The sequence below is a fragment of the Oncorhynchus mykiss genome, chromosome 11 (genome assembly GCF_057628025.1).
Source record: "Oncorhynchus mykiss isolate SJ-2025 chromosome 11, ASM5762802v1, whole genome shotgun sequence".
NCBI lineage: Eukaryota > Metazoa > Chordata > Actinopteri > Salmoniformes > Salmonidae > Oncorhynchus > Oncorhynchus mykiss.
Genome location: NC_143032.1, coordinates 13346736 through 13362500, shown reverse-complemented (window position 1 = coordinate 13362500; position 15765 = coordinate 13346736). Strand labels below are relative to the sequence as shown.

General features: G+C 42.8%; 1 protein-coding gene across 2 annotated transcripts in view; it reads left to right on the top strand.

Moving 5' to 3' along the window:
* Window positions 1–15765, top strand: part of LOC110535292 (histone-lysine N-methyltransferase 2C) — a 232245-nt gene that overhangs the window by 79435 nt on the left and 137045 nt on the right. For both annotated transcript variants that reach the window (XM_036934913.2, XM_090189444.1), the window contains exon 6: window positions 13319–13583. In XM_036934913.2, the coding sequence (XP_036790808.2) occupies window positions 13319–13583 (265 nt within the window). The remainder of the gene's footprint in view (window positions 1–13318; window positions 13584–15765) is intronic.

The following is a 15765-nucleotide window of genomic DNA, read 5'->3' as shown; positions in this document are numbered from 1 at the left end:
TATCCGGGCAGCCGGAAAGTAGAGCATTGCAGTAGTCTAACCTAGAAGTAACAAAAGCATGAATTCATTTTTCTGCATCATTTTCGGGCAGAACATTTCAGATTTTTGCTGTGTTACGTAGATGGAATAAAGCTGTCCTTGAAACAGTCTTGATATGTTTGTCAAAAGAGAGATCAGGGTCCAGAGTAACGCCAAGGTCCTTAAGTTTTATTTGAGACGACTGTACAACCATCAAGATTAATTGTCAGATTCAACAGAAGATACCTTTGTTTCTTGTGACGTTGAACAAGCATCTCTGTTTTGTCCGAGTTTAAAAGTAGAACGTTTGCAGCCATCCACTTCCTTATGTCTGAAACACAGGCTTCTAGCGAGGGCAATTTTGGGGCTTCACCATGTTTCATTGAAATGTACAGCTGTGTGTCATCCGCATAGCTGTGAAAGTTAACATTATGTTTTCAAATGACATCCCCAACAGGTAAAGTATATAGTGAAAACGATAGTAGGAACAAGCCCATGTAATGACATTTCAAATGTAATATTATTGGCAATGTTGGAACAATATGCAAATGAGTTGAAGTATGAAAGGGAAAATAAATGTTCCCATAAATATTGGTATTTACAATAGGGCTGGGCGATATGGCCAAAATATATCCCGGTATTTAAAAAACCAAATTGGACGGTATGACAGAATGATAACAGTTTTACATTTGCTTTATGAGTGATCCTAATGTGGCAACACATACATTCTAAGTAATTTCAATGAGTCTTTCTCCTTTCTGATTGTTTTATACTGTTCAGTTCAACTTCAAAACAAATTTCACGCCTTTTTATAATTTCTGCATTTCCTGCCCTCAATTGCAGTGGTGGAAAAAGTACCTAATTTGTAGTCCTTGAGTAAAAGTAAAGATACTTCAATAGAAGTTACTAATGTGAAAGTCACCCAGTAAAATTCTACTTGAGTAATAGTCTAAAGTATTTGGTTTTAAATGTACTTCAGTATCAAAAGTATATGTAAATGATACAATATACTTATGTATCAAAATTAAAACTAATTTCAAATTCCTTAAATTAAGCAAACCAGATGGCACCATTTTCTAGTTTTTAAATCTTTTTTTTTTTTTTTTACAGATAGCCAGGGGCATACTCCAATGCTCAGACATAATTTTCAAACAAAGCATTTGTGTTCAGTGAGTCCTCCAGATCAGAGGCAGTAGATGAACAGGGATGTTCTCTTGACAAGTGTGTGAATTGAACCATTTTCCTGTCCTGCTAAGCATTTAAAATGTAACGAGTACTTTTAGGTGTCAGGGAAAATGTGTGGAATAAAAAGTGCATGCATTTCTTTAGGAATGTAGTGAAGTAAAAGTAACAGTTGTCAAAAATATTAAAGTACAGATACCAAAAAAAAACCTTACTTACTTAAGTACTTTACACCACTGCTCAATTGAGATAATTTCCACACTGCCACGCAGGGCGGCACGATATGGGCACATAATCTAGGACTTATATTCAACCAAATGTTGCAATTGCCATTTGACTCGCGAATTAGAGCAGAACTGTTGGCGTCATAATAGAATGACTATTCTAATTCTGTAGTTAGAATAATGGGCACTTTGAATCCAGTGTTGTTTGAGATGACAACGAATTATAATGCCAGGGAGGAGTTATTGTGACAGTGTAGGAACTAAAGTGTTTAAGTGTTTCCTATGGGAGCCTATTAGCTTTGGCTACATTGCATGGTTTCTCTTGGCTACTTCATGTAGCTAACATATTCTTGCTTTGCATATTCTTCTTTGATTTAGAAGATACTGTTGTACAAATAACATGCTGATTTAGGTCTACACCATCACTGGTGTTATCCAGCTGTATTGGCTAGCTATGTTTGCTCTTACTCAGTACATTTATTAGCTAGCTAGCTATTAGCATCTCACAAGATTTAGGCCAACCTGCTAAGAAAAGACAAACGACCTGTTTCCTGATGTAAGAAACACAAACTAATAGTGTCATTATAGAACACTAGTGAATTTATATTAAGAAGCAAAGTGAAAACAGCATCGTTGTCATCAACATTGTTGCATGTGCTGCATTGACCAGGCAGACTGAACGCAAGTGTTACGTGGTTGAGGAACAGAAAGAGAGAGAGAGAAAGAGTGGAGAGAGAGAGATGACTAAGATAGCGAAGTAAACTATAAAAATTGACATTACACATGGCGTATCACATTTAGCAAACCAAACATTCAAATACCTTTTATAGTAGGTAAAGTAAAAACCCAAACCAGTCCCTGCATCAATACCGGTGTATCATAAAATACGGTATACCGCCCAGCCCTAATTTAGTGGTGTTTGTCCACCACTAGTTGCCCTTTTCTTGTGGCAACCGGTCACAAATCTGGCTGCGGTGGTGGAACACTGGTATTTCACCTACAGTGCCTTGCAAAAGTTTTCGAGCTTTGGTGTTTTTCCTGTTTTGTTGCATTACAACCTGTAATTTAAATAGATTTTTATTTGGATTTCATGTAATATACACAAAATTGTCCAAATTGGTGAAGGGAAATGAAAAAAAAATACTTATTTTGAAAAACTTTTATGTGTGCATACAGTTGAAGTCAGAAGTTTACGTACACCTTAGCCAAATACATTTAAACTCAGTTTTTCACAATTCCTGACATTTAATCCAAGTAAATATTTCCTCTCTCAGGTCAGTTACGATCACCACTTTACTTTAAGAATGTGAAATGTCAGAATCATAGTAGAGAGAGTGATTTATTTAAGCTTTTATTCCTTTCATCACGTTCCCATTGGGTTAGAAGTTTGCTACATACACTGAATTAGTATTTGGTAGCATTGCCTTTAAATTGTTTTAACAAAGGTCAATCGTTTCAGGTAGCCTTCTACAAGCTTCCCACAATACGTTGGGTGAATTTTGGCCCATTCCTCCTGACAGAGCTGGTGTAACTGAGTCAGGTTTGCAGGTCTCCTTGATCGCACACACTTTTTCAGTTCCTCCCACAAATGCTCTACAGGATTGAGGTCAGGGCTTTGTGATGGCCACTGCAATACCTTGACTTTGTTGTCCTTTAAGCCATTTTGCCACAACTTTGGTATGCTTGGGGTCAATGTCCATTTGGAAGACCTATTTGCGACCAAGCTTTAACTTCCTGACTGATGTATTGAGATGTTGCAATATATCCACATAATTTTCCTCCCTCATGTTACCATCTATTTTGTGAAGTGCACCAGTCCCTCATGTAGCAAAGCACCCCGACAACATGATGCTGCCACCCCCGTGCTTCACGTTTGGGACGATGTTCTTCGGCTTGCAAGCCTCCCCTTTTTTCCTCCAAACATAACGATGGTCATTATGGCCAAAGAGTTCTATTTTTGTTTCATCAGACCAGGTGACATTTCTCCAAAAGTACGATCTTTGTCCCTATGTGCAGTTGCAAACCGTAGTCTGGCTTTTTTATGGCGGTTTTGGAGCAGTGACTTCTTCCTTGCTGAGTGGCCTTTCAGGTTACGTCGATATAGGACGCTCTTTACTGTGGATATAGATACTTTTGTACCTATTTCCTCCAGCATCTTCACAAGATCCTTTGCTGTTGTTCTGGGATTGATTTGCACTTTTTGCACAAAAGAACCCGGCTGTGTCATCCTATGGTGTTTTTGCTTGCGTACTGTTGTTTGTACAGATGAACGTGATACCTTCTAGCGTTTGGAAATTGTTCCCAAGGATGAACTAGACTTGTGGAGGTCTTGGAGGTTTTTTTTCTGAGGTCTTGGCTGATTTCTTTAGATTTTCCCATGTCAAGCAAAGAGGCACTGAGTTTGAAGGTAGGCTTTGAAATACATTTTCAGTAACACCTCCAATTGACTCAAATGACGTCAATTAGCCTATCAGAAGCTTCTAAAGCCATGACATAATTTTCTGGAATTTCCAAGCTGTTTAAAGACACATTCAACTTAGTGTATGTAATCTTCTGACCAGTTAATTATAACTGAAATAATATGTCTGTAAACAATTGTTGGAAAAATTTATTTTGTCATGCACAAAGTAATGTCCTAACCAACTTACCAAAACTTAGTTTGTTAACAAGACATTTGTGGAGTGGTTGAAGAACGAGTTTTAATGACTCCAACCTAAGTGTATGTAAACTTCTGACTTCAACTGTATGCATTCACCTCCTTTACTATGAAGCCACAAAATAAGTTCTGTTGCAACCAATAACCTTCAGAAGTCACATAATTAGTTAAATAGATTGCACACAGGTGAACTTGATTTAAGTGTCACATGAAGTGTCACATGATCTCAGTGTAGATATACACACCTGTTCTGAAAGGCCCCAGAGTCTGCAACCCCACTCAGCAAAGGGCACCATCAAGCAAGTGGCACCATGAAGACCAAGGAGCTCTCCAAACAGGCCAGGGACAAAGTTGTGGAGAAGTAGAGATCAGGGTTTATTTATAAAAAAAATATTAACTTTGAACATCCTGTGCAGCACCATTTAAATCTATTATTAAGAAATGGAAAGAATATAGCACCACAACCTGCCAAGAGAGGGCCTCCCACTAAAACTCAGACCAGGCAAGGAGGGCATTAATCAGAGGCAACAAAGAGACCAAAGATAACCCTGAAGGAACTCCAATCTCAGCTGTGGAGCTTTGCAGTATCTATTCATAGGACTACATAATGCCGTACACTCCACAGAACTGGGCTTTCCGGAAGAGGGGCCAGAAAAAGGCGTTGCTTAATGAATAAAATAAGCAAACACATTTGGTGTTTGCCAAAAGGACTCCCCAAACATATGGAAGAAGGTCCACTGGTCAGATGATACTAAAATTGAGCTTTTTGGCCATCAAAGAAAACGCTTTGTCTGGCGCAAACCCAACACCTCTCATCACCCCGAGAGCACCATCCCCACAGTGAAGCATGGTGGTGGCAGCATCATGCTGTGGGGATGTTTTTCATCGGCAGGGACTGGGAAACTGGTCAGAATTTTAAGGAATGATGGATGGTGCTAAATACACTGAAATTATTGAGGGAAACCTGTTTCAGTCTTCCAGAGATTTGAGACTGGGACGGATATCCTGCTGGAAGGTGAACCATGACCCATGTAAATTTCGAACTTCAACTGTATGAATTTATATTTATTTGTTTCTGGATTTTTATAATTATCAGCTATCGGCCTAATTCTGCTCAGCATGCATTATTTGGTATTTTACGTTGCAGAGTCACAATTTGGTGTTTGTCCCATTTTGTGTGTTCTTGGTTGGTGAGCGGACCCCAGACCTCACAACCATAAAGGGAAATGGGTTCTATAACTGATTCAAGTATTTTTGGCCAGATCCTAATTGTTATGTCAACTTTTATGTTCCTTTTGAAGGCATAGAAGGGCCTTCTTGCCTTGTTTCACAGCTTGTCTACAGCTTTGTGAAGTTACCTCTGGCGCTGATGTTTAGGCCGAGGTACGTATAGTTTTTTTGTGTGCTCTAGGGCAACAATGTCGAGATGGAATTTGTATTTGTGGTCCTGGCAACTGGACCTTTTTTGGAACACCATTATTTTTTGTCTTACTGAGGTTTACTGTTATGGCCCAGGACTGACAGTATCTGTGCAGATGATCTCGGTGCTGCTGTGGGGCCTCATTGGTTGGGGACAGAAGCACCAGATCATCAGCAAACAGTAGACATTTGACTTCAGATTCTAGTAGGGTGAGGCTGGATGCTGCTGACTGTTCTTGTGCCCTCGCCAATTTGTTGATATATATGTTGAAGTGGGTGGGGCTCAAGTTGCATCCCTGTCTAACCCCATGGCCCTGTGGAAAGATATGTATTTTGCAAATTTTAACCGCACAATTGTTGTTTGTGTACATGGATTCTATAATGTTGTATGTTTTTCCCCCAACACTGCTTTCCATGAATTTGTTTGGCCCAGCGTCGTCCGGGCCGTCATTGTAAATAAGAATTTGTTCTTAACTGACTAGCCTAGTTAAATAAAGGTTACACACACACCACACTGACCAAAAAGTTAATTTGTTGGCGTTTACATATGTCCCCATTACCAGTGAAACATGATCAAAACCTATTTCTTTCACTTACTTGCTGTGCTGTTTCGTTGTTCAGTTGCTTCATTCTCAACCAGGATTTCTATGGAACGCCGTTTGGGTCGTTGCGTGTCAAACAACACTATTTCACCAATCAGGACCTGAATGTGACTACACATAATAACATAATTTATACATGTTCATACATTTTTTACATTGTTATTACACATTGATTACACTATCACTTGTATTTCATATGTCACAACGATTCATCGATACGTATTCTATGATGCTGGTAAAGTTGTCTCGCACACCTACAGGGCTGGTCATAAAAAAAAGCTAGCTAGCTCATGGATGCAAACAATGTAGTTCTTCCCCAAAAACATTGCAAAACGACAATCTCTTTCAGTAGCTATAGTTAACTAGCTAACTATTTAGCTAGGTGTCATCATCTAAAGTAACCCTAATTTATAAGACAGTTCTTATTTGATTAATGGTGGTCAGACCCATCTATGTGAAGCTATTCACAATAAGGATTAGCCACAACAGCGGACTTTGCAGTTAACCTTCAAAATAAAAGTATGGTATAATTCCACTATTTGTATTAATTTGCATCACTGTCAATGACATACTTTAATTTTGAATCAAACTGCAAATTCCACTATTGTGCCTAATCCTTATTGTGACGAGCGTCACAACACGGTCTGGTCGAGCCTCGCTAACCAGATGAAGCTAGCTGGCTACTTATAATGTTAGCTTTGGGCAACAGGGTTAAGTAGCTGGCAATATCAACAGGCGAACAACAAGTGGCAACCTCGCTAAATCATTACTAAGAATAATGAAAATGACTGCAGTTTCTATTGTTTTCAGGCAGGTTGTATTGGTGCTAGCTAGCTACCCCAGAAGTTGCGGTTGAACAAATGGTGCCATCGCTGCCGGTGTTTGCTTGTTTGCAGACGTTTTTGTACAGCTTTGACAGCGCTACTGCATCTTTTTTGACACGCAAAGACCCAAACGGTGTTCCATAGTGTGTATTTCGTGAAGCTAATAGCAGTGACACTATTACTGTGTAACTCCGGCAGGGCAACATCTGAAAAATAGAGCGCTTGGTAGTGTGTACCGGTGCTCGACCAGTCGGCGAAAGCCAACATCACCCAAGACAGAGGAAGGTTGATTGTCAAGGGCAATGAATTCCATTAATGGATTTCGCCTTTGAGTTGTCTCGCTTAAATGTTCTTACTCTTTCAAATGCCTGCTCGACTTGTTGACTGCTCGATCCACACAGCAGACATTGTGGGCTAGGTTAGGAATGCTGTGATGCACATGTAGCGCAAAATTTTATGCGCCGTCATTACGTCCTGTACCTAAGTTATATAGGTATGCACAGCGTTGACATCGGTTTTTAACATCGGTGTGAAACTAGACATCGGGCCGATCCCGACGTTGGCCCTATTCAGATATATTCACCGACTATATCGTGCATCCCGATTGGTAATAAGCCAATTTGCTCAGTACATTGTTTTCGCTGAGGAAATGTATGAGTCTGCTGTTAATGATAATGCAGAGGATTTTCCCAAGATTGCTGTTGATGCATATCACTCTGTATTTATTGGGGTCAAATTTGTCTTCTCTTTTGTGGATTGAGGTGATCAGTCCTTGGTTCCAAATATTGGGGAAGATGCCAGAGCTGAGGATGAGGTTCAAAAGTTTATGTATAGTCAATAGGACTTTGGTCTATATTTTATCTTTTCATTTAGGATACCATCAATACCACAGGACTTTTTTTGTTGGAGGTTTGTGTTTTGTCCTGTAGTTCATTCTTTGTAATTGCAGAATCCAGTGGGTTCTGCTTGTCTTTTAATAGTTGGTTCTAAGATTTGTATTTATTCATGTATATTTATTTGCTATTTGTTATAGAGCCAAAAAGATTAGAGAAGTGGTTTATCCATACATCTCTGTCTTGGATAGATAACTCTTTCTTGTTTTAGTGTATTACAATTTTCCCAGAAGTGGTTTGATTCTCTGGTTTCTACAGTTACGTTGAGCTGATTTCTGATGTGCTGTTCCTTCTTTCCCCCCCTCTCTGCCTGTCTCTCTCCGTCTCTGCCTGTCTGTCTTGGTCTCTCGCTCTCTCCCCAGTTGTCTGTGTCTCTTTCTCTCTCTGTTCTCTCTCCTTACCGCTTAATCTTTCTGTCACTATTTCTCTTGCTTGTTTTTGCTCTTTCTTTCTCTTTCTTTCTCTGTCTGTTCTCTCTCCCTCCCCCCTGTCACTTCAGCTCCACGTGATCCACTGTTGACAAAGACCTACCGTCAGAAGACACCCCAGGGCCCATTGGCTGGCCTCCTAATTTGCTCAGCTCTTTTGAACCAATCCGAGGGGGCGGTGACGTAATGCTCTCACCCAGCGAGGTTCCTGGCAGGGGGCCAACGCGGCGCAGTGCATTGTCGCGTTGGAGCCCTGTGATTGGTCGGTCAGTCCAGTGCTGGCGCCGTGCCAGTTCTAGACAGAGGGAGCTAGGAATGAAAACAATAACAAGCAAGAGAGAGAGAAGTGTTAAGGTGGACCGTGTCAGAGAAGTGTTAAGGTGGACTGGGGACAGTTCACATGAACTGAGCCCTAGTGACCCAATTCTGTTTTGGCCTGAATAGCAACGTGATGAATCACCGTTTAGGGATATATCAGAGGAGACGGTGGAGAAAGTAGCCTATCTCTTGAATTGACTTTAGCCTGTTTGATTTGAAATGTACCTCAAGTGTAAGTCCTTCTACTTACTTCATGGACTTGATGAACTCTCACTCCTTGCAAGTTGTTTTGTCTGGTAATAAGATGAAAGGTTTTGAAAGGGGGTGCATGACCTCATGACTGCATGTGTTGATAAATGTGCATGAGTGAGTTCATGTCTCCTCTCGCTCTCTGCATTTGTGTATACATGCATGAATTGGTCTGTGTCTGTCCATCGCGCTTTCCTTATTCTATAGTCATTGTCTGTGTGTAGTCGCTAATTACTGTCTCATTAAGGTGATCTAATTGAAAGTAGCTTTGACAGGCCCAAAGTAATCACAGGCCTAATGAAACTGCTTTTTCTCAGGGAGAGAGTAAAGGCGTCCGCATGCTTCCTAGACGAAAAAGATCTGAAGAGTTTGTGCCTATATTATTCCGACATTTTATGCCGTTTTGTCCTCCAGCAAGTTTTTTTTTTTTTTTTTTTTTTTTGAGGGGGGGGGGGGGGGGGGGGGGCAAACAAATGTATTTTAAGGGAGTGTGCGCCGCTCTTCTTTTAAGGGAGTGTGCACCCCTCTTCTTTTAAGGGAGTCTGCACCCCTCTTCTTTTAAGGGAGTGTGCACCCCTCTTCTTTTAAGGGAGTGTGCACCCCTCTTCTTTTAAGGGAGTGTGCACCCCTCTTCTTTTAAGGGAGTGTGCACCGCTCTTCTTTTAAGGGAGTGTGCACTTCTCTTTTAAGGGAGTGTGCACCGCTCTTCTTTTAAGGGAGTGTGCACTCCCGTTCAGTTCGGCTAGCCAACTTCAGCTAACCGCCATGCGAACTAAAGAATGCTGACACCTTAACACCGGTTTCGTCTTCCTATTCACACATGAAGCCAGCACATTCACCAAGGTGGGATATGGGCTTGGTTTGGATAAATGTGTGTTGCGTTCACTAGTCATGAAATGTTTTGAAACGTTTCCCCCTGGACAGCTTGACCTGACTCCACTCATACAGCTTTGATCGAACACTATGATTAGTTATGGTAAATGAACATATGGAAAGGCTGTTGATATCACACGAATAAGCAACTTCTGATATCATTCATGTCAATCCATCTCCAAAAAAGCACACCCATTTGAATGGAATAACACATGGTTCTGCAAATAAGACAATTGGGCCATAAATTCTGCAAATTATAATTTGCCTAGAAGACATGTCCATAACCTCTATAAGGTTATTTAGCTCATAATTAAAGCTGCAGCGTTTTCATGGCAAAGTTGAAAATTACGGTCGAACGAGCCACAGCTGAGCAAAATTAGAGCGAACACGAGAGGGAGAGAAAGTGGAGGAAAACGGATAGGAGATTGCGTATTAGGGTTTTTGGCTCCCTCATTGGATCCTTCACCATTAAACCCTCCATTTGAAATACTATCCCTTTAAGGCATAATCTGTAATTGGTTTCTCAGCCCAATAGCAGCTCCGCCACTTGGTTTGCTATTCAGCTGAGGGATGGGTCTAAGTTGCTATTCAGCCGAGGGATGGGTCTAAGTTGCTATTCAGCCGAGGGATGGGTCTAAGTTGCTATTCAGCCGAGGGATGGGTCTAAGTTGCTATTCAGCCGAGGGATGGGTCTAAGTTGCTATTCAGCCGAGGGGTGGGTCTAAGTTGCTATTCAGCCGAGGGGTGGGTCTAAGTTGCTATTCAGCCGAGGGGTGGGTCTAAGTTGCCATTCAGCCGAGGGGTGGGTCTAAGTTGCCATTCAGCCGAGGGATGGGTCTAAGTTGCCATTCAGCCGAGGGATGGGTCTAAGTTGCCATTCAGCCGAGGGATGGGTCTAAGTTGCCATTCAGCCGAGGGATGGGTCTAAGTTGCCATTCAGCCGAGGGATGGGTCTAAGTTGCCATTCAGCCGAGGGATGGGTCTAAGTTGCCATTCAGCCGAGGGATGGGTCTAAGTTGCCATTCAGCCGAGGGATGGGTCTAAGTTGCCATTCAGCCGAGGGATGGGTCTAAGTTGCCATTCAGCCGAGGGGTGGGTCTAAGTTGCCATTCAGCCGAGGGGTGGGTCTAAGTTGCCATTCAGCCGAGGGGTGGGTCTAAGTTGCCATTCAGCCGAGGGGTGGGTCTAAGTTGCCATTCAGCCGAGGGGTGGGTCTAAGTTGCCATTCAGCCGAGGGATGGGTCTAAGTTGCCATTCAGCCGAGGGATGGGTCTAAGTTGCCATTCAGCCGAGGGGTGGGTCTAAGTTACCATTCAGCCGAGGGGTGGGTCTAAGTTGCCATTCAGCCGAGGGGTGGGTCTAAGTTGCCATTCAGCCGAGGGATGGGTCTAAGTTGCCATTCAGCCGAGGGATGGGTCTAAGTTGCCATTCAGCCGAGGGATGGGTCTAAGTTGCCATTCAGCCGAGGGATGGGTCTAAGTTGCCATTCAGCCGAGGGATGGGTCTAAGTTGCCATTCAGCCGAGGGATGGGTCTAAGTTGCCATTCAGCCGAGGGATGGGTCTAAGTTGCCATTCAGCCGAGGGGTGGGTCTAAGTTACCATTCAGCCGAGGGGTGGGTCTAAGTTGCCATTCAGCCGAGGGGTGGGTCTAAGTTGCCATTCAGCCGAGGGATGGGTCTAAGTTGCCATTCAGCCGAGGGATGGGTCTATGTTGCCATTCAGCCGAGGGATGGGTCTAAGTTGCCATTCAGCCGAGGGATGGGTCTAAGTTGCCATTCAGCCGAGGGATGGGTCTAAGTTGCCATTCAGCCGAGGGATGGGTCTAAGTTGCCATTCAGCCGAGGGGTGGGTCTAAGTTGCCATTCAGCCGAGGGGTGGGTCTAAGTTGCCATTCAGCCGAGGGATGGGTCTAAGTTGCTATTCAGCCGAGGGATGGGTCTAAGTTGCCATTCAGCCGAGGGATGGGTCTAAGTTGCCATTCAGCCGAGGGATGGGTCTAAGTTGCCATTCAGCCGAGGGATGGGTCTCAGTTGCCATTCAGCCGAGGGGTGGGTCTAAGTTGCTATTCAGCCGAGGGATGGGTCTAAGTTGCTATTCAGCCGAGGGATGGGTCTAAGTTGCCATTCAGCCGAGGGATGGGTCTAAGTTGCCATTCAGCCGAGGGATGGGTCTAAGTTGCCATTCAGCCGAGGGATGGGTCTAAGTTGCCATTCAGCCGAGGGATGGGTCTAAGTTGCCATTCAGCCGAGGGATGGGTCTAAGAGGGAAATAGCACCGCTGTTAAATTCATAGATGAAGCTTTGGATGGAAAGACTTGGTTACATGTAGAAGACAGGACCATAGTCCATCAGTGCACTATCCTCTTCCATCCTCTTCTCACCCCCCCCCCCCCCATCCATAACTCATATCGACCTTATTGGGAGTAGGAAGTTGTGTTCATTAGGTACTAAATGGAAGAAAAGTAACTGAAACCCTCAGCTTCTTTTTCTGTTGCAAAGCACTTTAAAACATGTTCCATTTCACACCCTAATGAACACATCCCTATAGTAGAGCTGTTTTTTGGGGGGTGTAGTATACAGTAGCCTTTCATCCCTAGCACCCTACTGCTGCCCAGCGCTGGGCAAAGGGCTTCCTCAAACCGGGGTCTCTTTTTAAATGGTAATTCACACTTTTTTCTGCTCCTCTGTGGGCCGAGATCCTTCATCCAACAACACCAGACTGGCTGGAATAGAATGCATCCGGCAGGGATGGAGAGAGATTGTGTGTGTTTCAGGCTGGCTAGTGTGTGTGTGTCAAGCAAGCTAGTACGTTTGTGCTTGTGTGGGCTCGAACAACCCGTCCTTGTGCATTAGCCAAGGGACAACCTCCACCCTGATGCTTTCTTCCAGAAGGAGAGGATGGTGGTGGTGACCATGTCAATGAGCACTCCTTATCCTTGATATGGTGTCATAGCACTGTTTGAATTAAAGATCATATACATGGATAACAGCTTTTAGTGTTTATTTTAATTTTAATTTACTTTTATTTAACTAGGCAAGTCAGTTAAGAACAAATTCTTATTTACAATGACAGCTTACTGGGGAACAATGCGTTAACTGCCTTGTTCAGGGGCAGAATGATAGATTTGTACCTTGTCAGCTCGGGGATTTGATCCAGCAGCCTTTCGGTTACTGGCCCAATGCTCTAACCACCGTGGTTTACGGCTGGCTACCTGACGCCACAATTTTCAATTTGGTACCTCTGATATTGAACTCTGCATGGTTGTGGAAGAGCTTGTAAGTGAGTGGTTTACGCCTGCTGTAATCTGTCATGTGACAAATAAACTTTGATTTGATTTTTAATGACAGCAATACCATCCCAAGCAGACGCATACATCCAGTAAATCCCAGACTATGCACTAAGCTCTCCCTTTAAATTGGATACCAGGCTCTCTCGTGATTCTTTCTCTATTAGCCAGTTTTTTCTTTGGTGCTTTACATGATGTTTGGTGTTCTTAGTTTAGGTCCTTTGCCCTTTAGATTAATTTATGTTCTTGTGTATTTAGAAAGGAATTTGCCATGTTTGTATTAACTGCTATGTTTGTGAGAATAAACTGGACCTTCAACATGACCTTTCCCGTCTCTCTCCCCAGGGTCAGCTCTCCGGACAGTGGTCTGCACTCCTCCTCGGCACCCGGCAGCACGGACCCCTTCAGCGAGGAGCCGGCCCCCAAGTTCTGGGACGAGCTTGGTCAGATCGGCCTCCCCGACGACATCAACGTCCAGTCCCTGTTTGACCCCACAGGCCAGTGCTGTGCCCACCTGCACTGTGCCGCCTGGTCCGACGGGGTATGTCGCGGCGAGGCCCAGGACTCGCTGCTCTATGTGGACAAAGCCATAGACTCTGGGAGCACAGAGGTGAGTGGTGACAGAACAAAAACCTTGGGTTTTGGTTGTTAGGATTCAACCCTGCGTGTGTTTGCCCTCAATGTCTTTAAACAAGTGACCAGAAAATCAACCACACTGTCTTTGCCAGCTCAGTATTCATGTCCATATAGCCAAGATTGTGAAGACATGGAGATTCAGTCATAAGCATTCAATCACACTGTCATTCTGATGACGGTGGTCTGTGGAAAGACAGCGTTATAATTAATGGGTTTGAACCGGGAAGTTTGAACCGTGTCTCCAGGCCACCATACACACTGTACCGTGGTGTCAGGGTGAAATCAATGACGCTACTTAGTGTTCAGGTTAGCTGTGTTTCTCTACCGCTGCCCCCACAATGTTTTGACTGACAACTTGTTGTGTGATTTATGATTACGAACCGGCTAATTGATTTTAAGGGGAACGTTGGGAAGTAAGTGGACTGTCTTGATTATGTTCACGGTTGATCATAAATGGTATTCATAAAGATGTGTGAGGTTGAAGGGGGCACCAAGTAGTTCAGCAGGTCTCGGCACCCCCTTTTTTTGGGATGGGGGGGTCTTATTATTATTTGAGTACAGCCAGAAGAGGACTGGCCCCCCCTCAAAGCCTGGTTCCTCTCTAGGTTTCTTCCTAGGTTCCGACCTTTCTGCAGCGTTTTTCCTAGCCACCGTGCTTCTACATCTGCATTGCTTGCTGTTTGGGGTTTTAGGCTGGGTTTCTGTATAAGCACTTTGTGACATCTGCTGATGTAAAATGGGCTTTAAATAAATTGGATTGATTGAGAGTAGTGTGTCGCTACTGTGTCATTTAGCTCAGCGGAACTTTCCATTAACACTTAACACAATGCAAAGTGGGGGAGGGAGGCCACATTGCAGGTTAATTAATTCACTATATTTTAGCTTGTACTTTTGCTGTAAGGACTTGATATTGATTGCTGGCTGAGTTGAAATATAACTATCTTAACATGTACAACAGTTTTTTTAGTACTGCTTACATGAGGGACTCAGCATGTGATGACTTGCCTCATTTTTATGTGCCATGTACTACACTGCTGACTGTATGATTGGGATTGAGCTTAAGTGTGTGTGTGTGTGTGTGTCTGGGCACAGTTACAGTGCATTTAAAAAAGCCTATTGTTGGTTTGTTGTCTGTGCTGAGGGCAATGCAGCTATAGTTGTGTGTTTGTGTGTGAGAGCTGATGGGGCCCTGTTAAAGGTCATCTTTGGCACTATAATAAGGCTCATTGGAGTGTGAAGCAGAAAAGGTCAGGAGAAAGCACATCTGGAGGTTAACACACGCAGGTTTCTGTTAGCTGGTTATAGCTGGATTTTGGCCGGTAAAAAACAATAAATAAATATAACATTTCATTATAACATTATAACGTTTTAAATATACATTTCTTTTATCAGCTTTCCAATATTTGGATGGATATATATGTATCTATCTACACATACAGTTGATGTCAGAAGTTTACGTACACTTAGGTTAAAACTCGTTTTTCAATCACTTCACAAATGTCTTGTTAACAAACTATAGTTTTGGCAAGTCGGTTAGGACATCTACTTTGTGCATGACACAAGTAATTTTTCCAACAATTGTTTACAGACAGATTATTTCACTTATAATTAACTGTATCACAATTCCAGTGGGTCAGAAGATTACATACACTAAGTTGACTGTGCCTTTAAACAGCTTGGAAAATTCCAGAAAATGATGTCATGGCTTTAGAAGCTTCTGATAAGCTAATTGACATAATTTCAGTCAATTAGAGGTGTACCTGTGGATGTATTTCAAGGCCTACCTTCAAACTTGGTGCCTCTTTGCTTGACATCATGGGAAAATCAATAAAAATAAGCCAAGACCTCAGAAAAAAAATTGTAGACCTCCACAAGTCTGGTTCATCCTTGAGAGCAATTTCCAAATGCCTGAAGGTACCACATTTATCTGTACAAACAATAGTACACAAGTATAAACATCATGGGACCACGCAGCTGTCATACCGCTCAGGAAGGAAACACATTCTATTCTGTCTCCTAGAGATTAAAGTACTTTGGTTCGAAAAGTGCAAATCAATCCCAGAACAACAGCAAAGGACCTTGTGAAGATGCTGGAGGAGACGGGTACAAAAGTATCTATATCCACAGTAAAATGAGTCCCATATCAACACAACCTG